Source organism: Danio rerio, chromosome 17, assembly GCF_049306965.1.
Source record: "Danio rerio strain Tuebingen ecotype United States chromosome 17, GRCz12tu, whole genome shotgun sequence".
NCBI lineage: Eukaryota > Metazoa > Chordata > Actinopteri > Cypriniformes > Danionidae > Danio > Danio rerio.
Genome location: NC_133192.1, coordinates 5350358 through 5363740, shown reverse-complemented (window position 1 = coordinate 5363740; position 13383 = coordinate 5350358). Strand labels below are relative to the sequence as shown.

Below are 13383 nucleotides of genomic sequence, written 5' to 3'. Positions count from 1 at the left end.
TAAGCCCAGGGCTTTATTGTGTTTTTATCCTCGACAGTTTTTTTTAACAAAGTGTATGGAATACTTTTTGTACAGTTTGTCTAAAATCTGTCAAATAAAATTCAATTCAATTCAATTCAAATATTAATAAATAAATATTAGACATTTTTAAAACTGCTATTAGATGTAATAAATATTAAGTACAGTTCCGATTCTTGTTGTAAAAAACCTAAAATCGCGTATAATCCATTATGAGCTGTAATAACTCCCCTTTGACCTGTTCAGGGGCGGATGATGACAGTCGTAATCCGAAGGGGAAGGTAAACACTGAAAGCCGATCCTTTCGCGGTTTAATTGTGTCAAAATCCCCGTCACGCTGCATATATTTTCATCTCAAGTGAAAGACGAGGTTGTGAAGAACTGAAACCCGTGAAACTGAAGAGCCAGGAGGGAAAACCTCAGAGCACAACGTGTGTTTGTGATGAATGAAGACGAACACAATGTCATGTTATTCAGACGGCCATATTTCATCTCCTGACTAGACCACACACTGGATTGGGTTTCATTCACAATGCAGACACTGTAAGCGCACACCGCTAGGCTAGCTCTCTCCGCATTAGCATTCTGCATGTGTGTTTAGCATTGCGGTGTTTTGAACAACTGCTGAATGTTTGTCTTTTGTTCACAGGTGCGGAGGTAAATGAGGTATTCTTACGCCATAGACATGCAGAGACTAGAGTAAGCCGCATCCTTATATAGGTCTATATAGTGTGTTATTGATTGCATTGAAGACTCGAATATTTAATGGTTTTGGGATAACTTTTGATGAATGATTTTGATCCACTTTAAATGTTATGTGTGTAATATTTTTACTACTGTAAATAAATAATTACTGTGTGTGTATGTATATAATTTTGTGAACATTTCCATAACTAAAGTTGTATTTAACGTTAGGCAACATGATGGCACAATGGTTAGCACTGTCGCCTCACAGCAATAAGGTCCCTGGTTTGAGTCTCTGCTGGGCCAGTTGGCATTTCTGTGTGGAGTTTGCATGTTCTCCCCATATTTTCTCTGGGTGCTCTGGTCTCCCCCACAGTCCAAACACATGAGCTATAGTTGAATTGAATAAACTGGCCGTAGTGTATGAGTGTGTGTGTAAACTGTGTGTATGGATGTTTCCCAGTACTTGCTGGAAGGGCATCCGCTGTGTAAAACATTTGCTGGATAAGTTGGTGGTTCATTCTGCTGTGGCGACCCTTGATTAATAAAGTGACTAAGCCAAAAAGAAAATGGATGAATTCATTTTTCCTTCGGCTTAGTCCCTTTATTAATCAGGGGTCGCCACAGCGGAATGAACCACCAACTTATCCAGCATATGTTTTACGCAGCGGATGCCCTTCCAGCTGCAATCTAGTACTTGAATGAATGAATTGTATTTAATAACGTACATTTAAAATGTTATTCATTCATTCATTTTCTTTTAGGCTTAGTCCCTTTATTAATCTGGGGTCGCCACAGCAGAATGAACCGCCAACTTATGTTTTACACTGCAGATGCCCTTTTATCCGCAACCCAGTACTGGGAAACCCAGAAGCACTCAAAGGAAACCCATGCCAATAGGGGGGAGAACATGCAAATTCCACACAGAAATGCCAACTGATCCAGCTAGGGCTCGAACCAGTGACCTTCTTGCTGTGAGTACTAACCACTGAGCCACCATGCCGCCTGTGTGAAATTTTTGAAAACTTTAATTGCATTTAATTATGTACTATTATTATGATCATTCATTTTCTATCGGCTAAGGTGCCTTACTTATCAGGGGTCGCCACAGTGGAATGAACCGCCTTTGATAATACAATATATTTAATACAAATACAATATACTTTCTATAAGTCTAAAAATATTGTAGTCATTTTTTTATTATTGCAACTAGTAATAATATAACATTTTATTTAGTCTTTTAAGAATTTAATAATAATAATAATGCTATTATTATTTTTAATATTATTATTATAGATTTGATATATGGTGATATATTTTAGTGTATTTGAAATTAAATATACATTGGCATTATTATCATCATCTTATTTGATTATCTGATTTAGAAAATAATATTTAAGTAAGTTTTTGCATTCATTTATATAAAAATTGGTGACGCAGTGGTGCAGTAGGTAGTGTTGTCGCCTCACAGCAAAAAGGTTGCTGGTTCGAGCCTCGGCTGGGTCAGTTATTGTTTCTGTGTGGAGTTTGCATGTTCTCCCTGCGTACGCGTGAAAGACATTCGGTACTGGTCAATTGGATAAGCTAAATTGTCTTAAATTGTATGAGTGTGTGTGAATGAGTGTTTATGGATGTTTCCCAGTAATGGGTTGCAGCTGGAAGGGCATCCGCTGCGTAAAACATGTGCTTTATAAGTCGGTGGTTCATTTTGCTGTGGCAACCCCCGATTAATAAAGGGACTAAGCCTTAAATTATTATAATAATTCAATCATTTTCTTTCAGCTTAGTTTCTTATTTATCAGGTGTCGCGACAGTGGAATGAACCGACTATGATAATACAATATATTTAAAACAAATACAATATATTTTCTATAAATAAAAAAATATTGTCAGTCATTTTTTATTAATGTTGAAACTAGTAATAATATAAATAATATTATTATTTTATTTTAATTTAGTCTTTTAAAAGTTTAAAAATACTAATAATTTTTTTTATAATTTTTTAATAGTATAGAATTGATATATATTGGTATATTTTAATGTATTTGCTTTAATTATTATCATTCTCTTCACTGATAATAAACAATAAGTACAATAATAAGTATTTCAAATACAGTATTTATGTAACTTTACATAAATTTATATGCATATTTATAAAAATAATTAGTTTACAAAACTTGTCATTTTCTTGAAATATATATATATATATATATATATATATATATATATATATTTTATATATATATAATGTATGTATTTAGATTTTTAAAAATATATAAAATTATTAGTATTTTATTGATAATAATAATAATCATCATCATCTGTCTTTTTGTAATGAATACAGTACCGTTTTCAAATAAAATTTATTTCCCATATTATGATTTTATTTTAATTAACAGATTTAAATTAATTTATTTTTGTTATTTGTCTTTTGGATATAAATTTCAAAGCTTAAAAAAATTCCTTAGTTTCAATTATTAATTTATTTTTAAATTATTATTTCCTACATTTGTTCAGTTTATTTATTGTCGTTTTAATTACTTTTTTCATTTGTTTATTTAGTCATTCAAATTGAATTAAAATTAAAATTGTATTTGTCACATATTTAAAATGACGTAGTCAAATGCTTAGTAACAACAAAATAAAATAATAACATTCATACATTTTCTTGTCGGCTTACTCCCTTTATTAATCTGTGGTCGCCACAGTGGAATGAACGACCAACTTATCCAGCAAGTTTTTTTTTTACACAGCAGATACCTTCCTGCCGCAACCCATCTCTGGGAAACATCCACACAAACACACTCATACACTATGGACAATTTATCCTACCCAATTCACCTGTACCGCATGTCTTTGAACTGTGGGGGAAACCGGAGCACCCGGAGGAAACCCACGCAAAGGCAGGGAGAACATGCAAACTCCTCACAGAAGCGCCATCTGAGCCGAGGTTTAAACCAGCGACCTTCTTGCTGTGAGGCGACAGCACTACCTACTGCGCCACTACGTTGCCAAAATAATAACCGTAATATCTAAATTATGGAGAAACAGAAGTTATGCAAAAGTAAATAAAGGTAAATATAAAATATTTAAAGACTTTCGATATAGAGTATTTGGCTGTAGAAAATTCATTCATTCATACATGCATTCATTCATTCTTACACATGCATTCATTCATTTATTCATACATGCATTCATTCATTCATACACACATGCAATTATTCATTTATTCTTTTATTCATACATGCTTTCATTTATACACACATGCATTTATTTATTCTTTTATTCATGCATGCTTTCATTCATTCATACACACATGCATTTATATATTCTTTTATTCATGCATGCATTCATTCATTCATACACACATGCATTTATTTATTCTTTTATTCATGCATGCTTTCATTCATTCATACACACATGCATTTATATATTCTTTTATTCATGCATGCTTTCATTCATTCATACACACATGCATTTATATATCCTTTTATTCATGCATGCTTTCATTCATTCATACACACATGCATTTATATATTCTTTTATTCATGCATGCATTCATTCATTCATACACACATGCATTTGTTTATTCTTTTATTCATGCATGCTTTCATTCATTCATACACACATGCATTCATTCATTTATTCTTTTATTCATACATGCTTTCATTCATTCATACACACATGCATTCATTCATACATTTGTTCATACATGCTTTCATTCATTAATTCACTCACTCACTCACTCACTCACTCACTCACTCACTCTCACAGTATTATCTGTTGTCCTCTAGCAGGAATGCAGCAGGATGCAGTTATCAGTGAAGGCCTGATGGATTAGCTCAGAGTCTTGAAGATTGTGTCTGATGAAGAACAGGAGCAGAAGAAGCTCTTTAGTCTGAGCAGTGTGAACAAACTCCTCTGATAGTTGCTGATTCTTCGGGTTTTTGTCCTGTTTCTAGTCCAAATATCTACAAATTCTTAAATCAAGAAGCATTTTCTAGACAAGCAAAACAGTTTTCTTTTGTTTTCATAAATATTTGTCAAAATGAAGTGTTTTTTTTTTTCTTTAAACAATTAAGCAGAATTAAGTAAATTATTTCTAAGCTAAACTAGATTATCCTGCTTACCCTCTTGGCAGATTAATTTTCTTGAAATAAGGAAAAACCCACTCATTTTTGACATATTGTTTCTAAAAACAAGATAAAAACTCAAGTAAGAAACACATTCTTATTGCAGGGCAGAACATAAATACAGCAACACAAAACATGCAAAACACTAAATCTGATTACAACACTGTGTTTGACGGACCTTCCTATTACTTTAGTTTGTTTATAATTGATACCAAGGATATCTTCATTTAAAACATTTACCATAAATTTTCAAGTTATTTATGCAATGTGCTGTATTATATAATACAACAAATATATATATATATATATGTACTGGATTTTTGTCCTATTAAATTGTAATATTTATTGTATATCTGCAGCATTGTGTGGATGCTCATAACAAGTTAACAATAAAGTTTAGCACTACTATAAATATCTAAAAATAAATGAGGAAATATTTTCTAGGCAGGTAAAAACTATTGTTTTGTTTTTGGAAATAAAATTTCAAAATGAAGGTTTCTATGTAGTATCTGTTTGTACCAAAACAAGATTACTTCCACTGGCAGGTTATGATTATTTTACTTGAAAAGAGCAATAAGAAAAAAACAAAAACTCAATTTTGACTATTTCTGAAAAATAACTGTTTAAAATGTTTCTTCATTTAATATATATATATATATATATATATATATATATATATATATATATATATATATATATATATATATATATAAATATATATATATATATATATATATATATATATATATATATAATACAATTAAATAATGAAACAATCTGATCACTTCACAATTAAATATTTATTTATTTATTTATTTTTCTATTCATTAATTTTTTTATTTCGTATTTTATTTATTTGTTTTTATTTATTTAATTATTTTTATTTGTTTATTCATTCATTTTCTTTTTGGCTTATTCCCTTTGTTAATCCGGGGTCGCCACAGCGATATGAACCGCCAACTTATCCAGCAGGTTTTTACGCCCTTCCAACCGCAACCCATCTCTGGGAAACATCCACAAACACTCATTCATACTTATACACTACGGACAATTTACCTGTACCGCATGTCTTTGGACTGTGGGGGAAATCGGAGCACCCGGAGGAAACCCACGCGAACACAGAGAGAACATGCAAACTCCACACAGAAACGCCAACTGAGCCGAGGCTCGAACCAGCGACCTTCTTGCTGTGAGGTGACAGCACTACCTACTGCGCCACTGCGTCATCCTTTGTTTATTTATTTTTATTTATTTAATATATTTTTTATTTATTTACCCATTTATTATTTAATTTATTTTTTTATTAACATTTATTTATCCATGTATTTATTTAAAATAAATTGTTATTTATTTATTTTTATTTACCCATTTATTAATTTTATTTGTTTATATTAATTTATTTGTATTTATCTATTCACTTATTTATTTATTCATTTATTTATTCATTCATTTATTTATTTATTATTTAATTTATTTATTTGTTTGTTTATTTATTTTTATTTGTTAATTTTATTTATTTGTCCATTTATTTATTTATTTATTATTTTTATGTATTTACTTATTTTTATTTATTTATTTTTGTTTATTATTTTATTTATTTTAATTTGTTTGTTTATTTTATTTGTTTATTTTTTATTTATTTATCCATTTATTTATGTATTATTTTGTTTATTTATTTATTTTTATTAATTAATTAATTAGTTTATTTTATTAGTTTATTTTTATTTATTTATATATTAATTTATTTAATATAAATTTTTATGTTATTTTTATTTATTTACCAATTTATTTATTTATTTTATTTATTTTTTTATTTATATTTTTTTAGTTATCCATTCTTATTATTCTTATTTATCCATTTATTTATTGATTCATTTATTTATTTTATTTATTCGTTCATTCATTCATTTATTTATTTATTTAATGATTCATTTGTTTGCCCCACTCGTTTTATTCATTAAAATCAGTAGAGATAAAAAAATCATCTTGCAATAAATCAGATCAGTGTGTTTTCTTGTCAATTTGATGCCTTTATAAACAGAAATCAGTAAAACTGAGACTTGCAGTGTTTTGTCTGTAGCGGTATATAAATATTTTGTCATAATTAAATAAAAAAAAAAAACAGATCACCCTCATAAAATAAAATAAAAAAGCAAATAAAAAAGTCATTTTTAGCATTTTCCCCTACTCATTTTAATTATTAAATCATTGCAGATCCCAAAATCTTCATGCAATAAATCAGAGCTGTGTCTGCCAGGCAACCTGATGCCTATAAACATCAAAGAGCTGATTTGCATGTGAATGACACCACCCCCTGCTGCTGATCAATCAACTCCTTTATCTCCACCAATCAGCTTGCAGATGTGGATTTCTGGCCATGTGAAGCTGATCAGCTGGCATTTATAAGCCTGTGTGTGTTCTTTGCTCTGTTTTTATAATCTAATAATGTTCTTGGTCCTCCTCAGAGCCTGTCTTCTGACCCTCAGTCTCTGTTCTCCTGCAGAAGATGATGGTCTTGTGCAAGAAAAGCTGTTTTTGAGCTCTATGGGACTCTGGAGTCGACCCAAACCATCGCATCATGCCGCAGTGCCATCACAGATGTGGAAAATCTTTAAACAGGCCAGCAAACAGACCGTTAATGACCCATGTGTGGTGTCTGAATATGGGGTACGAGGAAACATCGTGAGGTTTATGCAGGATCAAGGTGAGGATCTTACGGACCACACTTAAAAAGTGACTATTTATAATTTATTTATTTATAATAAAATGTTTACATTTTATATATATATATATATATATATATATATATATATATATATATATATATATATATATATATATATATATATATATATATATATATAATTATTTATTTATTTTATTTGGAAAATGCATTTTTATAAAGAGTCATTGGGGATATATATGAAGCCATCACATGTTGAGCAAGTCCATGTATTAAGAAAGGACAATTTATAGAATTTCTTTTTTCACCATCAACACTCAATTGTTTAAATTTAAAACATTTACGTGCACAAGGAATGTTTAAATTTATGTGCACAAGGTTACCATAGAAATGCAAGTTGCATGCCTTTTATTGGTGTCACGATTCAAGTTGATTCACAGTTACACACGCGTGTATTGGATGAAACATCCTTTTATTCTTATTATTATTCATTTTGCTGTAAAAAATATACAATAAAAAGATAATTTTAAATGTGTTTTCAATAGGAAGCAGATTTTTGTTGTGACAGTTTTCATTTTTTATTGAAGGGAGACTGTTGGAGAGCCACATATTTTTTATTCTGAGAGCCACATGTGGCTCCTGAGCCATAGGTTCTCTACTCCTGCTCTAGTTCATAGGTCTCAAACTGAATTCGTGGAGGGCCACAGCTCTGCACAGTTTTGCTCCAACTAGAGCTGGGCGATTTGGCCAAAAAAAATTATCAAGATTATTTTCATATCAGTCGATATCGATAATTATCACGATCTTTCAATTTTATGGTATTTTCAGCATGCAAATCTCTGTGCAGCTGATTTAACACATGTTGTGAAGTGTTTTAGCTCTCTGACAATATAAATAAGTAAAATAACAATCTTACTTCAGTATTTACCGTTCAAGTTTTCAACAAACAAAGACATTACCCTACAAGTTATTGGATATTACCATAAGAAAAAATAAAGTTTGGAACAAGTAAAAGGTGAGTTAATGGTCACAGAATTTTTCAGTTTTGGATGAACTCGTCTTTTAATGGAGAGTATGGTGAATTTAGGGTGAAATATCCTTTACTATATTTTTAGGGATGCTAAGGATTACTTGATAACCTATTGATTGTCATAACGCTTTAATCAATGACTGATTAAGCATGGACATTTAAAGGTTTAGTTTGCGCTGTGAGATGCGTCCACACATTAAATCAAGCGTGTGCAGTTTACTTATTTAGGCAGTCACCCTCTTGACACCGCATATTGCGGAACGCATAAAACCCTGTTATGCGCAGATCTCCGTTACATCTTGACCAAACTTGTCTGACAGACTGGCACGAATGGGCCAATGCAGACTCATTTTGTAAATTGTGCATCACGGCGAGACATGCGGGGAACATCTCCATTCATATGGCAAGCTTCTGAGCTTGCATCCTTCTGACTGAGTTTATTCTTCCAAGGTAATCTAAGAAAATTATAAGTTCTGCAAATAGCCTGTAAAGGCTGCCCAGTTCATGCTGCTCTAACCGCGCTTTGTTCATGAATTAAAATGTAACCCTACAAATAGTTTAATGAATTGATTTGGTGCAAAAGCAGATCATGTAGCAGTTGCTTCTCCTCAGATGTTATCCGTTCTTCTTGTTTATTCTGTAGGTAAATGACCAACCAATATATACATCAATTAAATTACACATTATACAAAACGAATTTCGTTGCAAAAAGATACATTTTCAAAAATATTTCAATAATATATATATATATATATATATATATATATATATATATATATATATATATATATATATATATATATAGTTCGTGTTCATCTTAAACAACTGCAGGTGGATGATGCTTCGCTCCGTGGAAAATAAGGATTTAATTAATGATCCACTGTTGTTGTAAACGTCTGTCATATATTTGCTGCATTTGTCATAAAGATTGTCTTGAGCATCTGATTTCTCCTCAGTGATTGTCCTTTAAAAATATAAATGTTATTTTACCGTCAATGAGGATATTGTGGTTTTGTAGATTATTCTAAACCAATATCTTAATATTAAGTGAAGTTTATTCATAAACTAATTTTGAGAGGATCACTTGCTTATGATTGACACGGCTGGCCCCAGACTCGACTGATCTTGACGGCTGCTTCGCGCTCCAGTCCGTGTATCGGTGTTTGCACTGGGTGAAGAGCGGTAAGCTGAGTGCAAACCAAACGCAAATACATGGAGACTGAAGCGCGAAGCCGTGAAGATCAGTCGAGTCATCCACGCTCAGCAGCGCTTCCATGTTAGCGGAAAATAGGCGGGTTTAAACCTTCAGTACCAGGACAACACTATTACAGACACCACAAGGGTGTGCTGCAGAGGATTGCAGTGTTTATCACTCACCGGGTTACATAGGCTGAAGCAGGAAAGCGTCCTCACGGTGTTTAACTGGTGCCATGAGCTGAAGCCCAGGAGGACACTGAAGCGCATCACTGAGATTGTGATGTTGTTTGATGCTAAATTGCTTTTAATTGTTAAAATAAACTTACTGAATAATATTAAAGTGATGGTTACACCATTTCTGCATTTTAAAATCTCGGCAACAGCTGGAGGTTTATAGTACACGGCATGTTACTGCAATGTTTACAGTGCTGGACCTATACTTCCGGGTTTCTTCCCACCGCAGCCTCGCTTTGGTTCTTTAAAATGGCGGCAGCGTGAAATAAGCGTATTAACTAAGACCAGGGGCCTCATGTATCAACGCTGCGTACGCACAAAAACTTTGTATGCCAGGTTTCACGCTCAGAATCACTTACGTTTGGATTTACTAACAATGAACTGAACGTGGGAATGTGTGCAGCTCCACGGCAGCTTCATGGCTGGCGTACGCACATTTTTTGTGCGTGTCTGTTTTATTTCCATTGGCGACTCCTAGAGGCAGTTGTGTTAAATTCCTCTCTACAAAGTGTCTGAGCCTTGCAATGGCAGCTGTATGAGACGGGTTCATCTAGCAGGTATATAAGGTTTCCATACCATACAGTTCACCAGCTAAACATTAAAGCTTAAATAAAGTTTTCCCAATGTAATCTGAGCTATCTACTGCACGCACATTGCTATAAAGACACTATCTGAAGATGAATTTGCATACGTGAATCAGAAACATTTCCATTCAATAAATGTGCAAATAAAATATGATGCACAAACTTATTGATGATTCCTACTTATCTTTCTCGTGATAAATAGTTGGCAAAATCTGATATGTAGCGGGGAAAAAAAAGGAGTTCATCAGACGCTGGATTCAAGCCGAGTTCATGCTCGAACGTGTCAATTCATGATCACATGCGTCTTACGAGCGCACCACTGAGACTGTTTAGGGTACTGCAACACTTTACAGATATAAACCACTCTATATCTTTTTTTTAATGCACTCAGTGCGATGTTCAGACCCAACTGTGTTGACCGCATCAGCTAAACTCTCCCCACTCTATTTTTTTTCTTTTGTTGTTAATTCCGGAGAACAAACTTGCAAATAACACAGCTTTTCTCCGGTCTACCTCCGAAAGCAGCACCTCCATTTCACATTCTGTTCAAAGTTTCTCTTTTTGCTTGCTTTTGACATTGCTTTTTCGTTGGGTTTTTCCATTAGCATAGTCATTAGTATATTCATACGGGGGAGGAGGCAGGGAGGGGTTTTGTGCTCGTGCATGTTGCGCTCAGTTTCACGTTCATTCGGATGTACAAAAGAATATGCGTGAGATTCGGCGTACGCAGTTTCATACATCTGAATTTTTTTCTGCGTACGCACATTAACAGCTTTGTGCGTACGCAATGTTTTAGTAAGATTTCCACGGAAGTCTTCGTACATGAGGCCCCTGGACACCACGTGATAATTACAGGCAGGCGTGTTTGATATGGGTTGCAACTGAAATCTGCAGGAAGGTGGCTCTCCAGGAACAGGGTTGGCCACCCCTGCTCTAGTGTGACCGCTGCATAACTTGTCGCATGAGCTTGCGTGTCTGGTCTGTTGCATTCGCATGCGTATGAATAGAAGTCTATGGGGTGAAGTTCATGCTGAGCGTGGCTTTAATTAAAGGTGTAATACGTGTCACCTATACGCACAATTGTTGAACCAAGTTAAAAGGTGAGTACATATAACTGTTCCCTGCTGAAAAATCCAGCTTAAACCAGCCTAGGGTGGTTGGCTGGTTTTAGCTGGTCAACCAGGCTGGTTTAAGAGGGGTTTTGTCCTCTTCCAGGCTGGTTTCCAGCCAGGTCTTAGCTGGTCAGGCTGGAAAATGACCAGCTAAATCCAGCTAAAACCAACTTGACCAGCCTAGCCAGGCTGGGAACCCAGCCAAAACCAGCTATGTCCAGCTTAAAACAGGTTGGTCAAGCTGGTTTTACCTGGATGTAGCTGGTTATTTTCCAGCCTGACCAGCTAAGACCAGGCTGGAAATGGCTGGAAACTAGCCTGGAAGTGGCCAAAACCCCTCTAAAACCAGCCAACCAGCCTAGGCTGATTTAAGCTGGATTTTTTTAGCAGGGTTACCTTTACATTTCTATTTAAACTATTGGTTTAAATGAACACTTTCTACAAATAAACCTGTTGCATTATTAAACGTTTTGTTATGTGTTTCTCTCAAACAGGTAGTCTGATATCAGCGCCGGCCGTCCACAGCTTTAACTGTGTGCGAAAGCATCTGTTTTTCAACATGTCTGTGCTGGAGGAGGTTGAGCAACTCTCGTTGGCGCAGCTGGAAATGAAGTTCAAACAGGATCTGCTTCTCCTGGGCCCGCATGTGTTCAGCGTCGACCTGTACAGAGTGTTAAAAACCACACTGAAGGGAGTAACGCATGAATCCAGCCGAAAACTCCTCCAATCTCAAACGCTCAGTCCTGGAGCTCACGCTTCAGTGCTGGTCAACCTGACCAATCTGGCCCAATCCTGGAGGAAACCGGAGAAAAACTTTGGCATGCAGTTAGAATTGCAGGTCATGCATTTAAACAACATGCTTCATGATCACGCGTATGTTCAAATCCCAGATATACATGCCACTCTAGTAGTAGTTTCATTAAACCCACTTCAGTGCAGGTCCAGAAGGAAGAGAAGTGCTTCATATTACCTCCCCGTTACTCCCAGTAACGTCTGCAAACCCAGAAGGCTCTATATTGATTTCAAAGATGTAGGCTGGCAGGATTGGATCATTGCACCTCAGGGATATTTAGCTAATTATTGTCATGGAGAGTGTCCTTTTCCTCTGAGCGAGAGTTTGAATGGGACTAACCATGCTATCCTGCAGACGCTGGTCCATTCGTTTGATCCTAAAGGAACACCTCAGCCCTGTTGCGTTCCCATCAAACTGTCCCCCATCTCCATGCTCTACTATGACAATAATGATAATGTGGTGCTCAGACATTATGAAGACATGGTGGTGGATGAGTGTGGATGCAGATGAACATGACTTAATTTTTAAATGCACAATTTGTTTATTACAATTTTTCTTTTTTTAGGTGTGGATTAATGCAAAATTAGGCTTCTTTTTAGATGCAGAGAATGTGCATGTAGATGCTGTTAAAGTAACTTTTTATAATTCATTGTAATGTAATAATAAAAACTTTTACTATGGGATTCCTTTTTTTTCATTTACAAAGTATATACATAAAACTGATGCATGTTTGAAGGTTTTATGAAGACAAATGAAGGTCACTTTATTTTGACGGTCCGTTTGTTAAACTTGGTTACATTGTAACACTCGTCTTTAAATCAACGGGATACACAAGAAAAAAATAAAAGATCTGGTTCAATTCTCTAGTTTCTGTATTCAAATTTTATCATGGATTGAGAGATAGTTTATGTAATA

General features: G+C 34.1%; 1 protein-coding gene across 30 annotated transcripts; it reads left to right on the top strand.

Moving 5' to 3' along the window:
• Positions 1-278: 278 nt before the first annotated feature.
• Positions 279-13151, top strand: gdf3 (growth differentiation factor 3). 30 transcript variants are annotated; one of them, XM_073926922.1, is made up of 7 exons: positions 279-561; positions 668-717; positions 1536-1676; positions 4500-4607; positions 7050-7245; positions 7339-7539; positions 12170-13151. In XM_073926922.1, exons 6-7 carry the CDS (start codon positions 7380-7382, stop codon positions 12976-12978), a joined length of 969 nt encoding a protein of 322 aa, XP_073783023.1. In that variant the 5' UTR covers positions 279-561; positions 668-717; positions 1536-1676; positions 4500-4607; positions 7050-7245; positions 7339-7379; the 3' UTR covers positions 12979-13151. The 30 variants fall into 30 exon arrangements, with proteins under 30 accessions (XP_073783023.1, XP_073783019.1, XP_073783020.1 ...); XM_073926918.1 differs by having other exon boundaries at positions 4500-4645; XM_073926919.1 differs by having other exon boundaries at positions 4497-4645.
• The last annotated feature ends 232 nt before the right edge of the window (positions 13152-13383 follow it).